The 26,279-nt window shown below is 42.5% G+C and overlaps 1 protein-coding gene across 1 annotated transcript in view; it reads left to right on the top strand.

Annotated features, from left to right (window-relative positions):
* The window catches only part of THEMIS (thymocyte selection associated), a 107,845-nt gene that overhangs the window by 25,175 nt on the left and 56,391 nt on the right, over positions 1-26,279 (top strand). The window contains exons 3-4 of the mRNA XM_084827483.1: positions 3,769-4,227; positions 8,192-9,246. Coding sequence (XP_084683609.1) covers positions 3,769-4,227; positions 8,192-9,246 — 1,514 coding nt within the window. The remainder of the gene's footprint in view (positions 1-3,768; positions 4,228-8,191; positions 9,247-26,279) is intronic.

Below are 26,279 nucleotides of genomic sequence, written 5' to 3'. Positions count from 1 at the left end.
TGAGTGCAACAGCACCCTCCCACCCATGTTCCCCAGCAACTGGTATATATAGGCTTACTGCCTCTGATACTGGAGGTAGCATAGGGCCATCAGGACTGGTAGCCATTGATAGTCTTCTTCTCCAGGAATTTGTCTAACCCCCTTTTAAAGCCATCCAAATTGAAGAAGTACTCCCTTTTACCTGTCCTGAATCTCCCCCCAATCAGCTTCATGGGATGACCCTGGGCTCTAGTATTATGAGAGAGGGAGGAAAATGTCTCCATATCCACATTCTTCACACTGTGCATAATTTTGTACACCTCTATCATGTCTCCCCTTACTCGCCTTTTTTCCAAGCTAATAGGCCACCTGCAGCCCTTGGTCCAATTTCAAAAGTCCTCTGCATGTGATAAGTTCAGACATTCTGACAAGAGCAATCTTTCTGTCTCCTGGCAGCCCACTGGGTGGGTAGGATGAGAGAGAGAGAGAGAGAGAGAGAAAGAGAGAGAAAGCTGGCCAGCCCCTGACTTAAAGAGATGTTTGTTTGTTTGCTTGGGTTTTAAAAACTACTCTGAAGGAGGGATGCAAGAGTACTAATATGTACCTATGGATACACAAACATATACTGCCATATTTGTTCATAGAATCATAGAGTTGGAAGGAACCTCAATGGTCATCTAGTCCAACCCCTTTCTGGTGCAGTGGTTTAAATAATTGGTATGTAATATTTAAATAATTAATAATAATTAATTTAACACATGAAAATGAGCAAACTATGACCAGCAATTTATCTCAGCATAGATTATATATATATGTATGTATGTATGTATGATAAAAATACATATCTCTGCACAGAAATACAGGAGGATGAGCTTGGTAGCCCCATCGAGAACATCTGGATCAAAATAAATGGAGCAAAGAATAAAAGGAACCTGGTGGTCGGAGTCTACTACTGGCCACCCAGTCAAGGAGAAGACGAGGATGAAACTTTTGAAAAGCAAATAGCCAATGTTTCAAGGAAGCATGATGTAGTAGTAATGGGGGACTTCAATTTCCCCAATATTTGTTGGGAGACAAATTCCACAAAACATGGGCCCTCCAGGAAATTCCTGACTTGTGTGGCGGATAACTTCCTCCTACAGAAAGTAGAGGAAGGAACTAGAGGATCAGCTATCCTTGACTTCATCCTAACCAACATAGATGACTTAGTGGGTAAAATAGCAGTTACAGGAACTCGGGGGGAAAGCGACCATGTTGTACTTCAGTTCTTGGTTCGAAAGGAAGGAAAAGCCGAGTGTAGTCAAATGCGTACCCTAGATTTTAGGAAAGCTGATTTTAATAAACTCAGAACAATGATCAGTAAGGTCCCATGGCAAGCGACTCTAACGAGAAAAGGTGGAAGACAACAGAAGAAGCCAATGTGGCTTCACAAAAAGCTTAGAGATGACCTGAAAACAAAAAGGGACACATATAGGAAGTGGAAAGAAGGCCAAGTAACAAAGGAAGAGTACAGGCAGGTAGCACAGAATTGCAGGGATGGCGTCAGGAAGGATAAAGCTGAGAATGAGCTGAGGATAGCGAGGGATGCTAAAAACAACAAAAAGGCTTTCTTCAGCTACGTGCATAGTAAAAGGCAGAGGAAAGAAATGGTTGTTCAGCTATTAAATAAGGATGGCAAAATGATAACAGATGACAAAGAAAAGGCAGAGGTGCTCAATTCCTACTTTGACTCAGTCTTCTCCCAAAAGAGGGTCTATGACCCCCCTGGCAAAGGTGAAGTACAGGCTGAAGGGGCAGGATTGCAGCTTGAGATCGATAGGCATATGGTCAAGGAACACCTAATTACTTTGAATGAGTTCAAATCTCCAGGGCCAGATGAACTGCATCCTAGAGTAATAAAGGAACTGGCAGAAGAACTCTCAGAACCACTGTCTATTCTATTTGAGCAATCATGGAGGATGGGTGAAGTGCCAGATGACTGGAGGAGAGCTAATGTTGTCCCTATCTTCAAAAAGGGTAAAAAGGAGGAACCTGGGAACTACAGACCAGTCGGTCTGACATCAATCCCAGGGAAAATTCCGGAGCAGATGATAAAGCAATCCATCTGGAAGCACCTAGAAAACAATGCAGTGATTACTCGAAGCCAACATGGATTTGTCACGAACAAATCCTGCCAGATGAATCTGATCTCATTTTTTGATCAAGTAACCTCCCTTGTGGACCATGGGAATGCTGTAGACATCATATACCTCGACTTCAGCAAAGCTTTCGACAAAGTGCCCCATGATATCCTAATGAGCAAACTAGCTCAAAGTGGGCTAGATGAAACAACGATCCAGTGGATCCATAGTTGGCTACAGAATCGGACTCAAAGAGTACTTATCAATGGGACCTTCTCAAATTGGGGAGAGGTAATGAGTGGGGTACCGCATGGCTCAGTGCTGGGCCCAGTGCTCTTTAACATTTGTATTAATGACTTGGAGGAGGAGGTGCAGGGAATGCTGATCACATTTGCAGATGACACAAAATTGGGTGGGATAGCTAATACTTTGGAAGACAGAAACAACATTCAAAGTGATCTGGATAGACTGAAACGCTGGGCAGAAAACAACAGAATGACATTTAATAGGGATAAATGCCAAGTTCTGCACCTAGGAAAAAGAAACCAAATGCACAGTTACAAGATGGGGGATACGTGGCTCAACAACACTACAAGCAAGAAGGATCTTGGAAATGTTGTCAATCACAAGCTGAATATGAGCCAACAATGTGATGTGGCTGCAAAAAAGGCAAATGCTATTTTGGGCTGCATTAATAGAAGCAGAGCTTCCAAATCCCGGAAAGTACTAGTCGTCCTCTACTCAGCACTGGTTAGGCTTCATCTGGAGTACTGTGTCCACTTCTGGGCACCACACTTTAAGAAGGATGCAGACAAACTGGAGAGGTTTCAGAGGAGGGCAACAAAGATGATCAGGGGACTAGAAACAAAGCCCTATGAGGAGAGACTGAAACTGGACATGTTTAGCCTTGAGAAGAGAAGACTGAGGGGAGATGTGATAGCACTCTTCAAGTACTTGAAAGGTTGTCACAGAGAAGAAGGCCAGGATCTCTTCTCGATCATGCCAGAGTGCAGGACACGGAATAGTGGGCTCAAGTTACAGGAAGCCAGATTCTGGCTGAACATCAGGAAAAACTTCCTGACTGTCAGAGCAATACAACAATGGAACCGATTACCTAAGGAGGTGGTGGGCTCTCCCACACTGGAGGCGTTCAAGATGAGGCTGGACAGCCATCAGTCAGGGATGCTCTGACTTGGATTCCTGCATGGAGCAGGGGGTTTGACTTGATGGCCTTGTAGGCCCCTTCCAACCCTACTATTCTATGATTCTATACACACACACACACACACACACACACAGACATACACACATATGACATACAGACCTCTGTATAAATAAAATGGGAAATAATATAGATGGCTTTGTGTAAGCCCATTGCACAAAGGTGATTATCATTTTTAAAACAGTACATTTATTTTCCTAGGTTTATACAGACTTCCTGAATTCATATAGCTGTTATATGATATCTACAAGAAAGGTTTTTGTTAGCAATTTGTATTTGGTTTTAATAGTTTTCTACCTGATGGTTTTGATTTAAAATTATAATCAACCCCAAGACAGCAAGTTCATTTTGGGTACCAATGAAGTAAAATAAAAAATTAATACAAAAGTGTTTCGATGCTTGCATAATTTCAAGAGCTCTTTCTTGACTGAAGATTTTCATTTGAAGGTCTTTGCAGGATAGTGGCTGATAAAACACCATATGCTAACATTGAAGAAATTGTGAGAAAAAATTTGATTGGACCAACACCACGGCAACGTCCTTGCTTCTATTGCTGTAAGGATGTAAAAGTAGAAAACCTGACCATCACACAGGGTGAAAAGATCATATTCAGCTCGGTGGAAGAGAGCAACGGGTTATTGACAGTAAATTGTGAAGTAATGAGGGATGACCAGATGTACACCTTTGTTTTGCCACTTTCACAAGAAGGTGAATTCTATGAATGGGAAGATGACCAGTCTTATACCCTGAAAGAAGTTGCTGAATGGAAAATCCCAAAGCGCAGAAGTCGAAGTGTGACATTTATTAATACCTGCCATGCTGGAGACTCTACCAGTTTGCTTCCTGTGGATTTTGGTGGTTGTGTTGTTCTAACACCAATATATGAAGTACAAGCAGTGATGAAATGTAAGTTAATGAATGTCATTGTTAAATATATGTGTAGAATTAGCAAGGTACTCAAAAGTGATACAAACAGATTCACACACTTGCTTTAAATGTTGTTTGAACTAAGCAGTTGCAAGTGACGTAGTCTGTAGCCATACCAGGTGAAGTTGCCAGTAATAGAGCTGAGAAGAAAACACCTTAACACTAGCATTTTTACTTTTCAATTCCATACAAAATTGATCTCATATATTTTACACTAAAATCTATTATAATGTTTGTAGCGGTTGATATTGCATGTCAGAATTCCAGTGACCGTGTAGAGGTATGCATTTGTGTTGTGCGTGCGTGTGTGCGTGTGTGTGTGTACAGTTGAGACCCAAGCCAGCCTCAAATTAGAATAGAGAGAAGAAGTACAGGGTAAGGTCATTCTGTAGGTATAATTCACTGCTTCAGTCTGCACAGCTGCAACAATAGGCTAGGGCCTACAGCTTAGTGTTAGAGGGCATGCTTTGCATGTATGTATGTACATGTATGTATGCATGTATGTATGCATGTCAGAATTCTAAGATGTGTGTTCAGTCTGCTGCACCTGCAATTAAAAGGATCATATAGCACAGAATTCTTCGTGAGATTCTGGAACAGCCTCCCCAACCTGATGCCTGCCAGATTGGTTGGACTACAACTTCCATTATCCCCAGCCAGCATGGCCATTCGTGAGGCTACTTTGGAGACTTGCTGCCAGCCAGTGTGGCCAATACTAGGCTAGATGAACCAATAGCCTGAGTTGTGTTAATCTAGATAGGACTGGGCCAAAGGGGGGACATATTATTTGAATCTCTTAACTTATCTCTTTTGAATCTCTTTTAATTTACCTAGACCCTTCCTCCCTCCAAAGCTGAAAGCAACAATCTAATTTAGGATCAGTTATTACATTTAGGGATGGGAGAATGAGCAATTTTCAAGCTCACCTAAATTCTAAAAAAATCACTTCAAAGCTTGTTTTGGCTCACTCCCATTTTCATTTTCAACCTGTTTTTCGGCTTGTTCGAACAGGAAAAGTGTGCATTTTGAACAGGAAAGGTGCACATTTCTGTGCGTATTTTTCAAAAGTATGCACTTTTCCCCCATTGACTAAAATGTGAAAATATGTCGGGTTTTTTAAATGTGCATTTCAAACCAGATTTTAAGAAATTTGATTGCAAATTCAAGAATTTACTAACATTTCTCAAAAAAAGTGCTCCTGTTCACATTTGGAATTCCAAACAGGTCAAGTTCACATGATTTGTGAACAGAAACAAAATTCTCATACATGCCTTACTTTACTTACTTACTTACTTTACAAATGGCAGATGAGTTTGCAAACCGGATTCTGGACTTTACCTCTACAGATTGTAGGTGAGGTTCAAGTTGTTAAATGCTCCTCCATGCAACAAATACATAAATAAATCTTGCCACATAGAAAAATGAACATTTTTCCTTGCTTTTCTTAATCAAATGGGGACAAATCCTTTGTGAACACATAATAAAAGCAAATCCATTTTTTATAAATCCATTTAACATAATGTCTGAAATAGATAGAGGTAGGATGCGGGGGGGAGTATACCAAGGAGTTCTGGGGACCTTTTAAGTGACATTTTCATGCCTTCAAGGAAGGGTTCTCATTCTCCCTAGTGATAGTTCTCCTAGAGCTTTTTTGTTCCCTCTCTTTTTTCACCTTCCCTTGCCCTTTTCTATTCTTATATATTTAACTGTGAGCTTGTGAGGGGATGGCGGGGGAGGTCAAAATTGGAAGCAAATCTTATAGTTTAAGAATTATGACTTCTATGAGATTTGCTTCCATGTGGAAACGCAGGAGGTGCCTGTGGAGTTGTAGATAAAGATACAGAAAAAGAAAAGAAAGAGCCCTTAATTATTTGGTGAAAATGTATATGAAACTTGCTTATGACCTGGTTTGCACTTCATCAACAACCCTCGGTTAGCAAATCATGGGTTTTGAAAATGCACTGGGAGCATGCCTGCTCCCACTAAGATAAACAACACAGAGATATCTTGTCCATGGGTTCAAATTCTGAGTTGTTTGCTCACAACAATCCAGAATTCCAGGTGCAGACATCATGATAAGCAACCCAGGAACTGGGCTGTTTATTGCAGCCAGATCAGGCTGATGCATAGGAACTGCATTTTCAACAACCCATAGTTTGTTGACAGTGGGTTGTCGTTGATATGCAAACTAGGTCTCTGTGTTATAGTTGAAAGATGCTTTCATGTAATAAAATAGGTTTATAAACAATTGTTAATTTGAATTACTGCTATATACCTGTTTCCTTTGAGGCTCCAACAGGTTACATCAACCACTTGTTTAATTTCCCCCATCCTCGCCATAACATGAAGGACAACAAGAATGTCACACAATTAGGCATTTTCCTCCCCACATTATTGGCTTCAATGTGTGTGTGTGTGTGTGTGTGTGTGTGTGAGAGAAAGAGAGACAGACAGACAGATTCACAGAATGCACAACAGTATGACTTCAGCACATGGGTAACTTAGCCTAGACATTGTGGATAGAAAAGGGAGAATTAAGCACGTGGTTGCCATTTTGGTATTGCCTATGATATTCTTCTTGATGTGCTGGTTCAAACATGGCTTCTATTGCACTCATATCCTACTTGTGGATTTCTCACAGGCAACTAGTTGGCGACCGTGTGAACAGAATGCTGGACTAGATGGACCCTGGTCTGATCCAGCATGGCTGATCTTATGTTTTTATGAACATGGTGATTGAGAGAGTCAAACAGGTGACACTCACACACTCAGAAAGAGTCAGGAGGGGAAGGAAGTGGGCTTTTTAAAGATACACATTTCTGTGATATATATGAGTGCAATTTTGGCCTTAGATTCCCCCCCCCCCGGTTTTCCACCAGGTTGAAGAGAAAGACCTAGGCCTTAAATTCAAGTTCCAGCTGTTTGTCAGATAAAATAATGATGTTTTACAGCTCCTAATGTACGCTTCACTAGCTTTTCCATATTCAATCACATCCATGTGCTTCACTATGCAACATATAAACTGCAGTGAATATTTTCTAAACAACTTCAGCAATGTTCTGTTTAGAAGCAACTTACTGTCATATGATGAGCTATTTGATTTGTGAACTGTGAAAAGCGGATTCCCACATTTTCTTTGAAGCACTATAAGCATGAGAGTACAGTAGACAAGCCACACATCTATTATAAATAAAATAGTTACTGTTAAGAGAGACTAATAAATTTTTAGCTGATATGCACAGGATCAATATGCATATCTTCTTCAGCATCTACTCAAGTGCATTGCTCATAGAAAATGTGGGTTTGCTACAACTGTTCAGTCTTGTCGATCTCAATGAACTTGCATAGAGTGGACTCATGAACACACTGGTGTAGTCCTATTGATGTGTATGGAATATATACAGTAGCCTTCCCTTACCTGGTGCCCTGCAGATGTTTTGGACTTCAACTCCCATCAGCCCCAGCCAGCATGGTCAGTGATAATGAATTATGGTAGTCCAAAACACCTGTAGGGCAGCAGATTGGGGAAGGCTGATATACATTCCTTTGATAAACACTCTTTACCAAGTGCAAGCTACTGTTTCTCAGGCATCACTATCTGCAGTATGGGGCTAATAACACCGACATACTCTAATGAGTTGTTAAGTTAGGTAAGTGTTATCAATGAGATCATGTATGTGTATTATTTTGAATACTCTAATGCACACATAATATTCTTATTATCTTTCCTGGCAGCACTGGACTATATATTTTTTAAAATCTTGCACTTCAACAATTGAAGGGATTATTCAATGGATAAGTGTTTCAGAAGCTCTCCATATAACAGCTACACAGAAGTGTAGAAAACATTTTTTTTTTTTACATATTAGGCTTTTTGTCTATTAGCACTGTCTTTTGACATCATTATCAACTGACCTGAATTTTGTATTTTTCCCCTTTTCAGTTCAAAAAGATATCGTTCACTTCCTTTCTGATTTAGATGTTGAAGTCAAAGATGTAACTGACTGTTACAATGTTAACACTTTCCTTCAGCCATTATCAATGGAAGATATATTGGAAAGGACATGCAGTGAATTTCCTGTTGTTGTTGCAGTAATTGAAGGCTCCATTGGAAACAAGCACTCATATAATTTATTGTGTCCTGGTAGAGAAGTAGTCATTTACAAAAAGTGTCAGGCAATAAGAATCTTAGCATCTGAGACCAAGATCAGTTCCTCCAAAAGGCACTTTTTAATTCCTACCAGCTACAAAGGGAAGTTCAAAAGAAGATCTCGGGAATTTCCAACTGCCTATGATCTAGAAATAGCAAGGAGTATGAAGGAGAAGCTTCATGTTATAGCTACCAAAGCTTTTGAGTCTCCTCATGAGGACCTGTGTTCTGTTTCTGTTGGAGACCAGTTTCTCATTCCACAGTGCCAGACAAATGAAGGTGTTGATCTGGGAAGGCAAAAAGTTGAGAATGCTTTGGCCTGTGAACAAATTCTGTTGCTAAATAAAACCCACAAAAGTGTACTTCTTCCAATGTGCATGGAAGGGGGCTTTGTTGAACTCGTCCATGACAAGAAGCAGTATGAACTTTCGGAGCTGTGCAAAGATTTCCGCCTTCCATTAAATGTTAAAGTCTCAGTAAGGGATCTTTCCATTCAGGAGGACATTTTGGCTGGTGTATCATGTCTGCAGCTTGAAGAGGAAATCATAGATTCTTACTTGTTAATCAGCAGCTTCAGCAATCCCACAGACATCTGGGAAGCTCCTGTGCATCGTTTAAATATGTCCTTTCAGTTGCTAAGAAAACATGTGGAAAATACTGTGTATTTCCCAATAAAGTCTATTGTGGATGAGATAACAGAAGAACAGTATTACATGATGAGGAAATTTGAAAATCAAGCCACAAATCCACCACCCAGACCTCCTAAAACCCACAGAGCAGAAGAATCCAAGACATCTTTTGTCACCCTACCAGCTCAAAGTGCTTGTGGTACACCAAAAACTAGGAAGGTAGGAAGAATGTTGTGTCTTTGATATACAATTTATACACAAGAACAGATTGACAGGCTTCCTGGCTTCTGCCTATTTCATATATAACTTCTTCAGAACAATCTTCACAGTAATCAAACTGACCAAAGGGAATTATCAAAATATTTCATCTCCAGATAGCATTGATTACAAATCAAAATGGCATATTGGTAGGAATTGGTAGGCCTATATGAAAGGAATTGTCTTTAAAATAACTTCCCCACAGGGGAAATAACCTCTAACAGTCTCAATGTTGCTGCAAAACATAATTCTCTTTGGAAAGTTTTGGTCACCTTACTGGCCATTTTGATTACTGTGAAGACTGTTTGGAAGATGTTATATACTGTCAGTCTGTTCTTTATTATGTATAACTTGTGTAATCATTGTGAACAGTTTTTTATTGTGTACATCCATAGACAAATATTGATAGTAAAACAGGTAAATATTGATAGTAAAACCCCATTTCCCATTTCATTATTTGCTATTTCTATTGTTATGAGATACATCTAGCCCTCTACTATCTACTCCAGCCTTCCCCAACCTGGTGCCCTCCAGATGTTTTGGACTTCAACTCCCATCTGCCCTAGCCAGCATGGCCAATGTTCAGGAATTCTGGGAGTTGTCATCCAAAACATTTGGAGGGCACCAGTTTGGGGCAGGCTTACTGATATTAGTTAACCAAGGTCTCAAGTAGAGGTCCTTCCCAGCCCTGCTACCCAAAAGTATTTTAACTGGAAATGCCTAGGACTTAAATTGGGATCTTCGGTATGCAAAACATGTGTTCTTCCACACAGCTATGACCCTTTGTAATGGGCCATATCTTACGTAATCAATGTGAAAGCAAAGCATTTGTGGTGATAAGGTTATTAAACCTATATAACCAAATTTAGTAGCAAAACATCTTACAGTGTTATACAATATGATAAGGAAAGGGTAAGTGCAAGTGCTTTTGTTCAGTCGTTAAGTCGTGTCCGACTCTTCGTGACCCCATGGACCATAGCACGCCAGGCCTTCCTGGCCTGCGCTGTCTCCCAGAGTGTGCTCAAGTTCATATTCATTGCATCAGTGATGCTATCTAGCCATCTCAAGTGCAAGTACTCATTCACAATTATTAATATAGAGTTTCAGATTTACATGGATAAATAATATGAAATATACGTAGTAGCACTATATTGGGCAATCCAACCCAGTTTATAAACATCTATTAAAGTATAAATATTCTTAACAATTTCAGTCCTGGTTTTGGTTTTTTATTTTCTATAATCTTTAAAACAAAAGCTTTAGAATTAGCGTTGACTCACCAATACATTTCCATCAAGAGCATAATATTAAAGAATCATGTACTGAGGATACCATGAAATTAGAAGAAAATTAAATCTGTAGAAACAGACAGTTAATTAAAAAGTTAGTGATTGGATACAGAAGTAAAAAAAGAAATTCAAATAAAATTGCGTTAGCAAGGAATTTGTTCTTTGGGTTTGCAAAGCCTTACAAATGTGCATAGTTTTGTGTAGGTTAAGTGATCAGAATTAAGTTGGATATGCCTCTAAAAGTCATGGAAGGAGATGTAAATCAAAGCTTCAGAGTCACTTGTGAACATTCTTTTCAGTACTTTTGAATAATGTTCAAAACTAATTCACTGGAACTGTGTGGAAAGCTAAATCTAAGATTATGTGCAGTACTTGTCATTGGGTACGTATAAAAGAGCTTTCACTCTATGGCCACTTAACAAAATGTGCATGTAAAGTGGAGAGATGTCTGTTGTGTCCACTCATGTGGTCAGAAAAATTTCACTCGGGTGCTGGGGTTAGTAAAAATGGTTCTTTACATGGTAGGTTGTTACAGATAAGTGATTTTGCATGTGGTTACACACATATGAATGGGCATCTGTGACCAACCATTCATCTTCACATAGAATGAAAACTGATAATTTTGGAGTTTTTGCTTTATTTGTATTATTATTTTTATGTCCATGACTAATACCTGAGACAAAATCTGCTCTTCAGAAGAATGAAGGAGAATGCTAGCCTCTTGTCCTTGATATACTAGTTTTCTAGGTACACAGAGTTTCTGACATGTGGGATTGTTAAATCTCTCTCTCTCTCTCTCTCTCTCTCTGAGCCTTTCTACATGAGGTATTCATTGTAAGCTTGTCATTCCTCGCTCATGGAGGTTTGTGAGTGCTTTACATGATGTTGTTATTCTCCAGGGCCTTTCCCATTTTAGCATTTTTGGTTTTGTTTTCTAATGAGGAAAGTCTGATATATCCTGGAAAGTGGCATGAAACCCTTATATATTTCTGCAGTTCTGTGATACTACAACACCACCTAGTGGTTATGTAATGGAACATATAGCAAAGCAGAGAAATCCCACCCGACCCCCCGGGGAGGGGGAACATGTGTAAAGGAGCCAATCTTTAATCCCACAAAGAATCTGGAAGCAGAAACCTCGGTAAAGTGGCAGGTTAAAAGCCTCATGTAGAAAAGCCCCCCCCACACACACACACCATTCTGAAATGGTACAGTCAAAGGACAGCTGTATCACATAGATCTTCTGAATGTGTAGATCAGGTACAAAACTTCACAAGAGGAGGAATAAAATATATCCAATTTCTCTGTGCCATATATGATAAGTGCTGGAGCATGCAGAATTAACAAGGTTAACTGCCAGGATATGAATGGGATAGTTTACTTTTACTTGGGTAGAATGCAAACCAGTAATAAAAACATGAATCTTTTACATTCAAGTGAAACATGTATTGACCTAGTATGATTAGCATGCAATCTTTCAACAAAGATAAATCAAACTGTAGTAGCAGTGCAGTGTTTTCCCTGAGCGTAAATGAAGCAATTAAAGTTTGGTTTGACACAACAAAAGAGTTCACCACAGTGACATTATTTTGGAAGTCAACTTGTTTACCAGTGGTGAAAATGAGGGCTCCATAAATCTCCTTCTTAATTATCTATTTAATTTAGAATCTGTATATTTTAGGGGGTGCTTGCTTTCAGAGACCATACATAAATTTCATTAATATTAAAGGTTGTTTACGACCTTTCTCTAAAACAAGGAACACAGTGCTTTTTCCCCCATCACTGCTTCTGTATCAATATGCAACCTCCCACATTACAATTAGAAGAAAATGAGATACACTGTTTAGTGTTTGATCTTATTTTCTATGCCTGTGAAGAAAATATCTAAAACAACAGTGGTGTAGTGAAGCCAGTGAAGTGCCAAGACGTTTTGATTAGCAGGGATGCTGATGACATCTGCCAACCCCTCAGACTTCCCTGTTCCCTCCCAGCTTAGCTTCAATCTTCTCAATAGCTGGGGGGACCTTTCCAGTGACAATAAATTGTAGTCAGCTCTCTCAGTTGTAATGCCAAGTATTTTCGGGGTGACTTGGTCTTGAATGGGCAATTAAGACCCACTAGCTTTACAAAGGACCTGCTCCTGGTTGAGATGAAAACTGCTAGAACTGGTTTGCTGATATAGATCAAGACAGCTGCCTGCAATTTTGGACTGTCCTTCGGTGGGCATGGCAATGGGGAATGTCATGCTGAGTGCCTGCACATCAGAATTTACCACCACACCACTGCAGAACAGCAGCCCTAACCCTTTACTCTTCTGTGCAGTGACAGGTAGAAGAGTATAGGATGGGCCAATAGCTTCTCAGTGTCAGTACAAGGCACCTCTTTGTCTAGATGTTAGGAGCTCACTTAGCCATTTGGGGATCAGTTGGAACTCTTAACTAGGAGCCACCTGGTCTGTGAATCAAAGCTCCTTGTGATGAGACACTTGAGGTCACCCGAGTGGAGGAAAATGGGGCCATATTATATTTCCAGGGCTGCATCTACATGGCACCGATTTCATTGTTTGCTTGGTAGAAGCTGCGCAGTATTAGCGCTGTGAATTAACAGCAGAGACGGTGGATGGGAGGGTTAAAGCAGGTTTCCCAAGCTGGGAAGAGCAGAGAGCGCAGAACTGGGGAGGAGGGTGCGCGACTAGCATGTGGGACTTGCTTGCGAGTAGATATTCATAACAAACCCCGCATACACATTTCTGAGGTGGGCAGGCAAGCAGGCAGCCGCTGCCTCCAGAGATTGAGCAGGCGCTGAGAGCATGAAGTGCTTCTTTCTGAGTACATGTTTATGAAACTCATCCGCCCTGGCACCCATCCTTTCTCAACTTCACAGCTTTGAATCGACAGGCATTCACCATTTCTCAGCTGTGTTCCTTTGTAGCTGCACGTCTCCACTCTCAAGCTCAACTACTTAAAGTGAGAGGCAGTGACATGGAACTGAAGGCAATGAGTTACTTCCTGGTAGACATGTTTGCCCCTCTGCTATCCCCCCGCCCCTGCCCCAGGCTACTTTCCCTTCCACCCATCAGCGTGGCTTCCACCAGCCCACTTCTTCATGCCTCTGTAACTGCAGAGCTGCGAAGGAGGAGCAGCATCACTAACGATGCTGTGATTTCAATCTGAGGAAGGGACAGACATATCAACCCCCCTGAAGTGAACCCAGAGCAAGTGAGAACTTTCCAGCAGATGGACTCTGAGAAGACACAGATTTCTCTGTGAAAACCACAGTTGGGCTGCGAAGTGGGGACTGCGTCAAAAGACCTTCCTTTCGATGTGGCACTGGGGCAGATGGTTCATGTAGATGGGGCTCAGGTTGCAGTGTGGATCCCATACACACACAGAGCCAGAACAGCAGCCCATTGGTTTCTCCTGACTTTGCTAGTTTATAAAGCTTTGTTAACTACAAATCCTGAAATCTGGTATCTCCGCAAAACCTAAGCTTATGTTTTGCGCCAGTTTTGTGCCACAAACCCCAGGTGTTGTGCCACCACCCACAAGTGTGTACTGACACCTCCAGTTGAATTGGGGCTCCTAGTAAACCCCCAAACATGACATTGTTGCATTCAGTCAAAACGCATGCCAAAGTTCTGTGTGTTTTGTGCCACAATTCTGAAGTCTCGCTCTGCTGTCTCGTGTGGCGAGACACCTAAAAAAAGATATTGTACGCTGGAAAAAGTGCAGAAATGGGCAACTAAAATGATCAAGGGGCTGGAGCATCTCCCCTAGGAGAGAAGGTTACAACAGCTGGGATGATTTAGCTTGGAAAAGAAGGAGGGTAAGGGGAGACATGACAGAGGTCTACAAAACTATGTGTTGTGTGGAGAATGTGGATAGGGAGACATTTTTCTCCCTCTCTCAAAATACTAGAATCCGGGGTCATCCCATGAAGCAGATTGGTGGGAGATTCAGGGCAGATAAAAGGAAGTCCTTCTTCACACAGCACATAGTTAAACCATGGAATTTGCTATCACAGGATGTAGTGATGGCCACCAATTTGGATGGCTTTAAAAGGGGGTTGACAAATTCCTGGAGGAAAAGGCTATCAGTGGCTACTGGTCTTGAGGCTATATGCTACCTCCAGTACTAGAGGCTATGAGCCTATGTATTGTACACCAGTTGCTGGGGAACATGGGCAGAGGGTGCTGTTGCGCTCATGCCCTGCTGTGGGTCCCCGGTCAACAGCTGGTTGGCCACTGTGTGAACAGAATGCTGGACTAGGTGGACCCCTGGTCTGGTCCAGTATGGCTTTTCTTATGTTCTTATTAAGTTCCCTAATTTGGATGGCTTTGCACATCCTGCAAGTGTCTCTGCCTGGCAGATGCTTACCTCCTTCCCTCTACTACCTCCTTTATGTCCTTGGATGCCTTCTGGCATCCATCTGGAATCCATCTGGCATTCCGGCGTCATCTTTAAAGAGATGACGCCGGAAGATGAGCCCCTCAGGTCGGAAGGTGTCCAATATACTACTGGGGAAGAGCAGAGGGTATTTCCAAGTAGCGCCAGAAAGAGTGAAGCGGCTGGGCCAAACCCGAAAGGACACTCAGCTGTGGATGTGTCTGGCGGTGAAAAGAAAATCCGATGCTGTAAAGAACAAATTGTTTAGGAACCTGGAATGTCAGATCAATGAATCAAGGTAAGCTGGAGGTGGTCAAACATGAGATGGCAAGATTGAACATCGACATCTTGGGAATCAGCGAACTAAAATGGACAGGCATGGGCGAATTTAATTCAGGTGACCATCATATCTACTATTGTGGGCAAGAATCCCTTAGAAGAAATGGAGTAGCACTCATAGTCAACAAAAGGGTGGGAAAAGCAGTACTGGGGTACAATCTTAAAAATGATAGAATGATCTCAGTACGAATCCAAGGCAAACCATTCAACATCACAGTAATTCAAGTCTATGCCCCAACCACTGAGGCCAAAGAAGCTGAGGTTGATCGGTTCTATGAAGACCTACAACACCTTCTAGAACTAACACCAAAAAAAGATGTCCTCTTTATCATAGGTGATTGGAATGCTAAAGTAGGAAGTCAAGAAATCACCGGGATAACAGGCAGGCATGGCCTTGGTGTACAAAATGAAGCAGGACAAAAGCTAATAGAGTTTTGCCAAGAGAACATGCTGATCATAGCAAACACTCTTTTCCAACAGCACAAGAGGCGACTCTACACATGGACATCACCAGATGGTCAATATAGAAATCAGATTGATTATGTCCTTTGCAGCCAAAGATGGAGAAGCTCCATACAGTCAGTAAAAACAAGACCTGGAGCTGACTGTGGCTCAGATCATGAGCTGCTTCTTGCAAAATTTCGTCTTAAATTGAAGAACGTCGGGAAAACCACTAAACCGTTCAGGTATGACCTAAATCATATCCCTGATGAATATACAGTGGAGGTGAGGAATAGATTTCAGGGATTAGACCTGATAGACAGAGTGCCTGAGGAACTATGGATGGAGGTCCGTAACATTGTTCAGGAGGCAGCAACGAAATCCGTCCCAAAGAAAAAGAAATGCAAGAAAGCCAAGTGGCTGTCTGATGAGGCTTTACAAGTAGCTCACGAAAGAAGGGAAGCGAAAAGCAAGGGAGAAAGGGGAAGATATACCCAACTGAATGCAGAGTTCCAGAGAATAGCAAGGAGAGACAAGAAGGCCTTCTTAAATGAACAATGCAAAGAAATCGAGGAAAACAACAGAATGGGAAAGACTAGAGATCTCTTCAAGAAAATTGGAGATCTCAAGGGAACGTTTTGTGCAAAGATGGGCATGATAAAGGACAAAGAAGACAGGGACCTAACAGAAGCAGATGAGATTAAGAAGAGATGGCAAGAATACACAGAAGAACTATACAGGAAAGATCTGAATGTCCCTGATAGCCATGATAGTGCGGTCACTGAACTTGAGCCGGACATCCTCGAGAGTGAAGTCAAGTGGGCCTTAGGAAGCATTAGTAACAACAAAGCTAGCGGAGATGACAGTATTCCAGCCGAGCTATTTAAAATCCTAAAAGATGATGCTGTTAAAGTGCTGCATTCAATGTGCCAACAAATCTGGAACACTCAACAGTGGCCACAAGACTGGAAAAGGTCAGTTTACATTCCAATTCCAAAGAAGGGCAACGCCAAAGAGTGTTCAAACTACCGCACAATTGCGCTCATTTCACATGCCAGCAAGGTGATGCTCAAAATCCTACAAGCTAGGCTTCAGCAGTATGCGAACCGAGAACTACCGGAAGTACAAGCTGGGTTTCGAAGAGGCAGAGGAACTAGAGATCAAATCGCCAACATTCGCTGCATCATGGAGAAAGCAAGAGAATTCCAGAAAAATGTCTATTTCTGCTTCATTGACTACGCTAAAGCCTTTGATTGTGTGGATCACAACAAACTGTGGCAAATTCTTAAAGTGATGGGAGTACCAGACCACCTTACCTGTCTCCTGAGAAACCTGTACGAGGGTCAAGAAGCAACAGTAAGAACCAGAGATGGAACAACCGATTGGTTCAAAATTGGGAAAGGAGTACGACAAGGCTGCATATTGTCACCCTGCTTATTTAACTTATATGCAGAGTACATCATGAGAAATGCCGGGTTGGATGAATCAGAGGTCGGAATTAAGATTGCCGGGAGAATTATCAACAACCTCCGATATGCAGACGATACCACCCTAATGGCAGAAAGCGAAGAGGATCTCAAGAACCTCTTGTTGAGGGTGAAAGAGGAGAGTGGAAAAGCTGGTTTGAAACTCAACATTAAAAAAACTAAGATCATGTCATCTGGCTCCATCACTTCCTGGCATATAGAAGGGGAAGAAATGGAAGCAGTGACAGATTTTACTTTCTTGGGCTCCAAGATCACCGCAGACGGTGACTGTAGCCATGAAATTCAAAGACGCTTGCTCCTTGGGAGGAAAGCTATGGCAAACCTAGACAGCATAGTAAGAAGCAGAGACATCACCTTGCCGACAAAGGTCCGTCTAATCAAAGCTATGGTTTTCCCAGTAGTAATGTATGGCTGTGAGAGCTGGACTATAAGGAAGGCTGAGCGCCGAAGAATTGATGCTTTGGAACTGTGGTGCTGGAGAAGACTCTTACGAGTGCCCTGGACTGCAAGGAGGTCAAATCAGTCCATCCTAAAGGAAATCAACCCTGAGTGCTCATTGGAAGGACAGATAATGAAGCTGAAGCTCCAATATTTTGGCCACCTAATGCGAAGAGAAAACTCCCTGGAAAAGACCCTGATGCTGGGAAAGACTGAAGGCAAAAGGAGAAGGGGACGGCAGAGGATGAGATGGCTAGATAACATCACGGATGCAATGAATATGAACTTGAGCACGCTCCGGGAGAGAACGCAGGACAGGAAGGCCTGGCGTGCTATGGTCCATGGGGTCACGAAGAGTCGGACACGACTGAACGACTGAACAACAACATGCCTTCTGGACAGCCTGCATCCTTATTCCAGATTCACAATAGGTTGGCTTCCATGGTCTAAGGCAGGGGTGCAGAACCTCAGGCTTGGGGGCCAAATCAAGTCATTCAGAGGTTCCAGTCTGGTCTCTGGGGAGCCCCAGATGGCCACACCCCTTTCCCCTGGCCCAACCCTCTTCCCCCCCCAAGGGAAAATTCTTTGTTGGTTTCCCAGCTTTTGGGCAGTTTCCACATGCACACACCAATCGAAAAGGTTCAAATGCCTCTCTAAGGCTTTGTTACTAGCAGTAAGAATTTTAAATTAAAACACGCTGGCATTTTGGGGGGATTTCTGGCCCACCCTGTTTGCCTTCAGCCTCACCCACCACTGGAATGTGACCCCCAAGAGGTCCTTCAAGATGGCACTTGGCCCTCAGGCCAAAAGGGCTTCTGCACCCCTAGTCTAAGGAAATCATAGAATCATAGAATAGAAGGGTTGGAAGGGGCCTACAAGGCCATCAAGTCCAACCCCCTGCTCAATGCAGGAATCCAAGTCAGAGTATCCCTGACAGATGGCTGTCCAGCCTCATCTTGAATGCCTCCAGGGTGGGAGAGCCCACTACTTCCCTAGGTCATTGGTCCCACTGTTGTATTGCTCTAACATTCAGGAGGTTTTTCCTGATCCCTCTGTGGTACGTACATCACAGTCAACAGCTGTGCTAGCTAGGAGCAGGGAGGTATTGAGAGTAGGACGGGCTTGGTCATGGCACTTCAGTCCGCATCTAGAGGTCATCTGCTGCCCTATTCCTCCAGTGTCTGCATAACGCAGCCCTGGAAAAGGTTTTGGAAGCAAATGAGACAGAACTTACGCAACTCTCTGCCCTATGTCTTTGGGCCTGGATACCTTTAAAAGGGGATTAGACAAATTCATGAAGGATAAGGCTGTCGGAGACTCCTATGCGCTTGCACCATAGCAGCTACAGTTTAAGAATGGGATCAAGCTATCACTCTGTTTGCAATAAAGCCAGCGATGGGATGACACTGTGAATTTATTTAGAAAATATTTTCTGGCTTTAAGCGAACAAGAACAGAAAAGAGATAAAATCATCCTTCTGTATAGTCATACTTCCACATTTATTCCCCCTCCCCACCAACAACAAAAAGCCTTGTATCCGCTCATCATTACATTTTCTACCTTATAAGAGAAACTACAATACCGAACTGATAGCTGTAAGGGAGGTTTCTCTTAACAGATGTGATAGCTTCCAGAGTACCATTCCATCATTCCCCTGAATTGTGAGAGCTGCATAGAATTCAGCAGAACCAGATTCTCTCTCTGTCCTCCCCCCTCTATCTCCCCCCCCACTCTTTAATCTTAAAAGAGATTGGATTGTCAATGGATTTATACAGAGGTGTCACAGCTCCATGCAGTGATGGGTACATTATTCTTACTTTAAAGCACACATCCAACATCTATTTAGCCAAAGCGAGAGTTTAACTTGCACACAGAAGAGAGAACAGGTTCCCCTATGAGTTATTTTGAGAACCTAAGTGGGAATTAAGTGGTGCCTGTGCCTTATGGCAACTGTCTTCACAGAGCTGAATTTAACTTTAAATGGGCCTATAGAAACTGCTAAAAATCACAGCTGGTATGTGAAATAAGGTTGAACAAAATGTAGTGCCAGTCAGTGACAATGCCAGCCATTAAGGTGCTGACAGAAAGCTATCATTTAAATAATTACTCCATGATTTTTACATGTAAACAATGTGACAAAGTACAACTGTACTAGCTGGAGTGCACAGAGTTTTGTTTGTTCACACTAAGTGTCCCTGTTGCAGCTACTGGGGAAATTACTGAAGCTGTCATTGTCTGATAATGGTAGTCAAATGAGTAACAGTATTGTGCAGTCATCTGCACAATAAGACATTGAAAGTGGATAGGAGGAACATGGGTTCAAAGTTCTCAATTTACCAGTGCTTTCAATTTTCTAGTGTTGTTGTTTTGTTCTGGGTCTTCTTCTTCTCCTTCTCCTTCTCCTTCTCCTTCTCCTTCTCCTTCTTCTTTACACAGACAGGCATCAAATGGTTATTTTTCTAAGACTCAAATAGTTCTCACACTTTAAAAAAAAATCCAGTCAAGGAAAACCTACCAAAACCTCCTGGATTTCAATGTTTCTAGCTTTAACCATTCATAGTAAATTTGAGAGAATGGAGACCAATCGAATGGATCACTTCGTTGCCATTATATACTTGTGGCTTTGGCACCCAGACCAGAAATAAAAAGGTGAGGGTCAATTCTGGGGATTAAATGGGTAGAAATGTATTAAATTTGCAAAGGGGGACTCTGCCTATTGATACACGGTGCCAGCTCCAGGCGCTTGGCAAGACCCCCTCCATGGCCCCCCTCCTTTAGTGAGTCGACCTTCACACTGCTCTTGCTGCTCATCCTGCCTCTCATCGTTGCTATCACTTGAATGCTCAACAGGCAGAGAGCCAGTGGGATCAACTGCTCCTCCTTCTCACCACCACCACCATTGTCTGGGGCAGAGCAAGAGACATGTCAACAAGTAGTTTGCAATGGTGAGGAGAAGCAACAACTCCAGGGGACTTTTGTAAGTGAGTCCCTACTGGGGCATGGGTCTTTGGCAGGTGCCCAACCATGCCTATGTTTGATGTCAGCCCTGTTCACACAAACAATCAGCTAACTACTTAACCAGTGCTCTTCAACATTTTTATTAATGACTTGGAGGAGGAGGTGCAGGGAATGCTGATCAAGTTTGCAGAGGACACAAAACTGGGCGGGATAGCTAATACTTTGGAAGACAGAAACAAAATTCAAAGTGATCTGGATAGACTGGAACGCTGGGCAGAAAACAACAGAATGACATTTAATAGGGATAAATGCCAAGTTCTGCACTTAGGAAAAAAAAACCCAAACGCACAGTTACAGGATGCGGGATACGTGGCTCAACAACACTACAAGCGAGAAGGATCTTGGAATTGTTGTAGATCACAGGCTGAATATGAGCCAACAATGTGTTATAGAAATTTCAGTTGTAGTATGTCTGTTATCCTATGATTTTATACGCTAGGCTATGTCTATTCTACCTCAGTGTGAGACTGCCATGCTAAACAAAGACACAACACCTTATCAGAGACTCAGGAATGCCAAGAATGTGTTTACTAGAGTACAAGGCTACCTCTCTGCGCATGCCTAAATATGTAAAAGGTGCTGTCTGTTTTTTGTTTCCCTCTCAGCTAGACAAAGAGATTAGTACAGCGCAGGCATAAGACAGCCCCCAAAGGTCTTGCCTATATAAACTTTTGGATCACATCACTTGATTGTGACCTTTGTTGGAGCAATAGCCCCAAGGGTTGCCTTATTCTGCAGAATAAAATCATGTTGGACCAGATCTCTGCCTCCTTTCGTTCTTGGTAAACAAATTGGAAAGTCTACCAGGGAAAAGAACACAATTTTTGTAACAAATGTGATGTGGCTGCAAAAAAGGCAAATGCTCTTTTGGGCTGCATTAATAGAAGCATAGCTTCCAAATCCCAGGAAGTACTAGTTCCCCTCTATTCAGCACTGGTTAGGCCTCATCTGGAGTACTGTGTCCAGTTCTGGGCACCACAGAAGGATGCAGACAAATGGGAGAGGGTTCAGAGGAGGGCAACCAAGATGATCAGGGGACTGGAAACAAAGCCCTGTGAAGAGAGACTGAAAGAAATGGGCATGTTTAGCCTTGAGAAGAGAAGACTGAGGGGAGATATGCTAGCGCTCTTCAAGTCCTTGAAAGGTTGTCACAGAGAGGAAGGCCAGGATCTCTTCTCGATCATGCCAGAGTGCAGGACACGGAATAATGGGCTCAAGTTACGGGAAGCCAGATTGCGGCTGCACATCAGGAAAAACTTCTTGACTGTTAGAGCGATACAACAATGGAACCAATTCCCTAAGGAGGTAGTGGGTTCTCCCACACTGGGGACATTCAAGACAAGGCTGGACAGCCATCTGTCAGGGATGCTCTCTGACCTGGATTCCTGCATTTAGCAGGGAGTTGGACTCAATGGTCTTATAGGCCCCTTCCAACCCTACTATTCTATGATTCTATGAGTCTAACTCCATCCCCTCAGTGTAGGCTTCTGACAGGCTAAAGGAAAGAGTGATGCTCCTTCCTCTTTCAGTCCTTCATGGGTGAGCTTTCCTGGCTCAGGGCCAAGGGCCTGTAGTCTAGCCATAACCTCACACAACCCTCAGCTCTAAGTGTTGAGAAGTGTCTCCCAGTCATCCCTACACAGGCCTTATGCTCTGTGTATGTAAGCCAGGTGTATTCTAAATGGAAGTCCTGTCTCCCTCCCTTCCAGCCATATGACTTTAAAGGAGCAGGTATGAGGAATCCTCCCTTAACCCAAAAGGGTTGTCATCAAACTGACATTTTTCAAACTATCCCAGAATCCCACATAGCCCCTGTCCTCAACCATTTTCCATCCCCAAGTCAGTGTGGCATAGGCAAAAATAAAAAATAAAAACCTCCAGCCAATGACTAATTTAGGCCTGAAGGGTAAAGTATTCCTACATGGTCCCATCAGCTGGCATCAGCAACCAGTTTAACCATGCTACAACTTGGGCAAGCGGGCAGGTGCTGAGCAGACCGGGAACGAGGGCTTCACCGGGATGCAGCAGGCAATCAAGACTCCCACCCTGCACTCTCTCTGCACGTGGCACAAGGCTGGCCCTTCTGCTCTCCTCCTGGGCCAGGTGCAAAAGTACCATCCCTCCCAGCAGTGATGCTGGGGCCTGGGGAAGGCGGCAGGCTTCACTATCAGTTTCCCATGAAGAGGACTATCACTGTGGCTTTGCCTTAAGGCAGGGACATCGAACTGTACAAGGGGGGGCAAGTGACACCCACCCATCCAGCCCTCTGGGTACAGAATGATAGCAGGAGGTGTCACCACATGGCCTACGGGAGCAAGGAGTGGCACAGGAAAGATTACTTGGCTGGTGCATCCCCCCACAATTCTGAATCCTTGGGGCAATTTAGCAGCTCCCAAGCCCAATGTCTGTTTTGAGGTAAAGAAAAAGGAATCATAGAGCCAGTCAAGGTTCTCACATCATGTCATGTTTAATCCTTAGTTTCTAGTAATTCTGTTTGTAGCAGGCTAACGGATCCTCTGAGGGGCTACACTGAGAGTAACAATTTCCAGAGGAGGTAGCTGTATTAGTCTGTGACAGCAAAATGTAGGCATATTTAGAGACATTTGTTGAGAACTTTGAAAGAGGAATAAGTAATACAGACTTCTAAAAAAAACAGCCTTATATCTGGGCAACTGAACCATATGCCTAGAAAATCCTTGTCATCTAATGCAATCAAATCTCTTTGAAATCAAGCAAGCTAGAAACGTTATTTTTAATTTTTTATAGTTATTTTATGAATTATGCAACATTTACAGCATTAATCTGAGTCATGCAAAAAATTAATCAGATTTAGAACAAGAGCTCAAAAGATAGATGGCCTTTCAATATGTACATTCACAGGTGTATATTATAGACGTTCCCTTCAGGCTGACATTTCTTTTTTAAAACCAGCATTTCTGTGTCTGAGCAGTCAATGAAACACCTACCTCTGAAGTCAGATCCAATTAAAATGAGTGCTTGGATCGACAGGGATGTTTGTAATAAATTAACAGGCATGGTGTCAAATCCATGATGAATAAGGTTTCTTACTTGTGACTCAACAATAGAAAACCACTTGCATGTTATTTGTCAATAACTTAACACCTTGACATTTTAGTCACAGAGTTCTAGGTTTCATTCTTAATGATTTGAACATCTTTCCCAACTTCACAGCATTCTTTCTCTCCCCCTCACCCCATTTTTGTAGAAGAAATAGAACTTCCTGTCACAGCAAACCTTTTCAGTGAAAGCAGGTGACCTTAAATGGGAGATATTTCTGAATCAACTGCCAGTGCCTGAAATGTAAAATATTTGATCTTCTTCCTACAGTTAAGTCAGCCATCTTCTGTATTTTGTCTACACTGTCTTTTCTCCTTCTCTTCTGTCTCTTTCCACCTGCTGGACCTACAAAAACAGATGTTCCTATCAGGGATGGCCCTTCCATTAGGTAATGCGAGGCAGCTGAACCAAGTAGAAGATGCTGGGTGTGGTGGTAGCAGCAATGTCCTTCCTGAGCCCCCCACCCCCACTCAACAGGGATAGGATTGGGCCACACAAGTAATTCCTCATGGATAAATGCTGCAAAAAGAGTGGCGCAAAGCATGCATAAACCCATAATCCCACAGAATATACTGTACTTTATAATTCTCTGGGTTCTGTGGCTCATATTTTTGGCCCTTTCAGAAGAGCAGGTAGACAGCATAATAGAACAAATTATGTTTACTCTATCTACTCATCTGAAATAAAACGTTCCTTAAAGCCAATTCTGTGCATGTTCAGGGGTACTGTAAACCTTGACTTGAGGTGTGTGTGTGTGTGTGTGTGTGTGTATGTGGGAGCTGTCAGGCAGCAAAATGTCTTGGGTTAATCCTGCTTCCTCTCTCTCTTCACACAACATAGCATGTTCAGTAAACATGTGGGAAGGTAGAATTGTGTTGGTTGGCCTTTCCCCTGACCTATGCACATTCAATAGAGCTTGTGAAAAAACACTATGCATGAACATCCTGAAGCTACCAGAACTGCCCCATTCCTCTGACTTACTTGGGAGTAAGCCCCATTGAAGTCAATGGGACTTCTGAGTAGACTTAAGATCATGCAATCCTTGTCATACTTACTTGGGAGGAAGCCCCACTGAACTTAATGGGGTGCTCTGAAACAACAGAGGACATTGATTCTGAGCTTAGTGGGGTGGGGGATCAGATCTGTCTCCCTTCATTGCAGGGAGGCATTTTACTCTCTTCTCCCTCCGATCAGGGATTGAGAGACACGTGGTTTGAATCGAGGAAAATCCTTCCTTGGCAGGTTTATGGTGCTAAGCTGGTGTTACATACTGCCAATATGGTGCCATTAATTTTTATTACTAGTTTATCTCCGATCTTTTTGAAAGAATGTAAACGGGAAAATGTATGCAAGGCGTCCTAGAGGTTGATGATGTCATGTAAAGGACCCACAAAATTCCATGGGTGACCAATCACAAGCATGCAATAAATCACTCCTGTAGAGACACCCTCAGTGCAGGAGGGGGCCCATTGAGGGTGTCTTGCCCAAGGACCTTCCAAAAGCTGGAGCCAGCACTGCCCTTACTGATCTACTCAGAGATGACTTAGAGATCTTCCAGTAGATCTTAACCTATCTTCCCTACCCACCTATAAGGCAGGTCTCAGTCCAGGTCCAAGAGCAATTGATGAACTCCAGGAACAATTCTCTTCACTTTCAGAAATTTATTGTATTATATTTTAATCATTGACACCCCACTTCTCCTTATCAAATAAATCCAAAGCGGCTTATGATCTAAAATCAGGAAAACATAATATATCAAATGCAAAAATAAAATGTTATGAAAGTACAAAAAGGAGAGGAACAAAAATTAAAACACAATAGAATTCCCACATGAGCAGCATGTAATTAGAATGAAGTTAAGGGGTAGGTATTGGGTCATGCAATCACCTTGCCTCATTCATGGAATTTTATAGAGGGCCTGGACATCCTTGTTTTCAACTTGTAATCCTATGATGGTTTCCCTCTATGGTTTTACTTTCTGCAAAAAAAAAACGTTAAAGAAGAAAAAACAGAATATTCAGTGTCTTTTGACTGGTAGCTCTAAGAGCCCTCCATTTGGAAGCAGAATTATCTCTAGCCAATTAGCTATGTAGGGCATCTCTACACCAGCCTAAAATCCTGCATTTAAAATGGGGCTTTCTGCTTCCGTTTTAAATGCAGGATCACAACGACTCCCTTGTTCACCAGCTTCCTTTCCCCCTCCTTCTCCTGGTATCCGAGTCTTCCCTTATCTTTCCCTGATCTCGCTTCTCTTCTTGCCGCTTTTCCTCTTTTCACGGAGGGAAGTCAAGCAGAACACAACGGGGTAATTTGATAGCTCATTATCTGCGATCTCTTTAAACCCGGAACAAAGGGCATTTAGTGCAGGAGGGTCACGGCGTCATGTAAAGAGCCCGCAGACTTCCGTGAAGGAGCCATCTCAATCGCAGGATCAAAGCCCGGTGTGAAGAAAGCCGTAAACAACACTCCTGAGTGTGTGTGTGTGGGGAATCTTCCATGAGAGAGGCCCCATGTGAATT

Source organism: Heloderma suspectum, chromosome 1 (genome assembly GCF_057233095.1).
Source record: "Heloderma suspectum isolate Gila_16-S chromosome 1, 16-S_ref, whole genome shotgun sequence".
NCBI classification, from domain to species: Eukaryota; Metazoa; Chordata; class Lepidosauria; order Squamata; family Helodermatidae; genus Heloderma; species Heloderma suspectum.
This window is presented reverse-complemented; position numbering and strand designations above follow the sequence as displayed.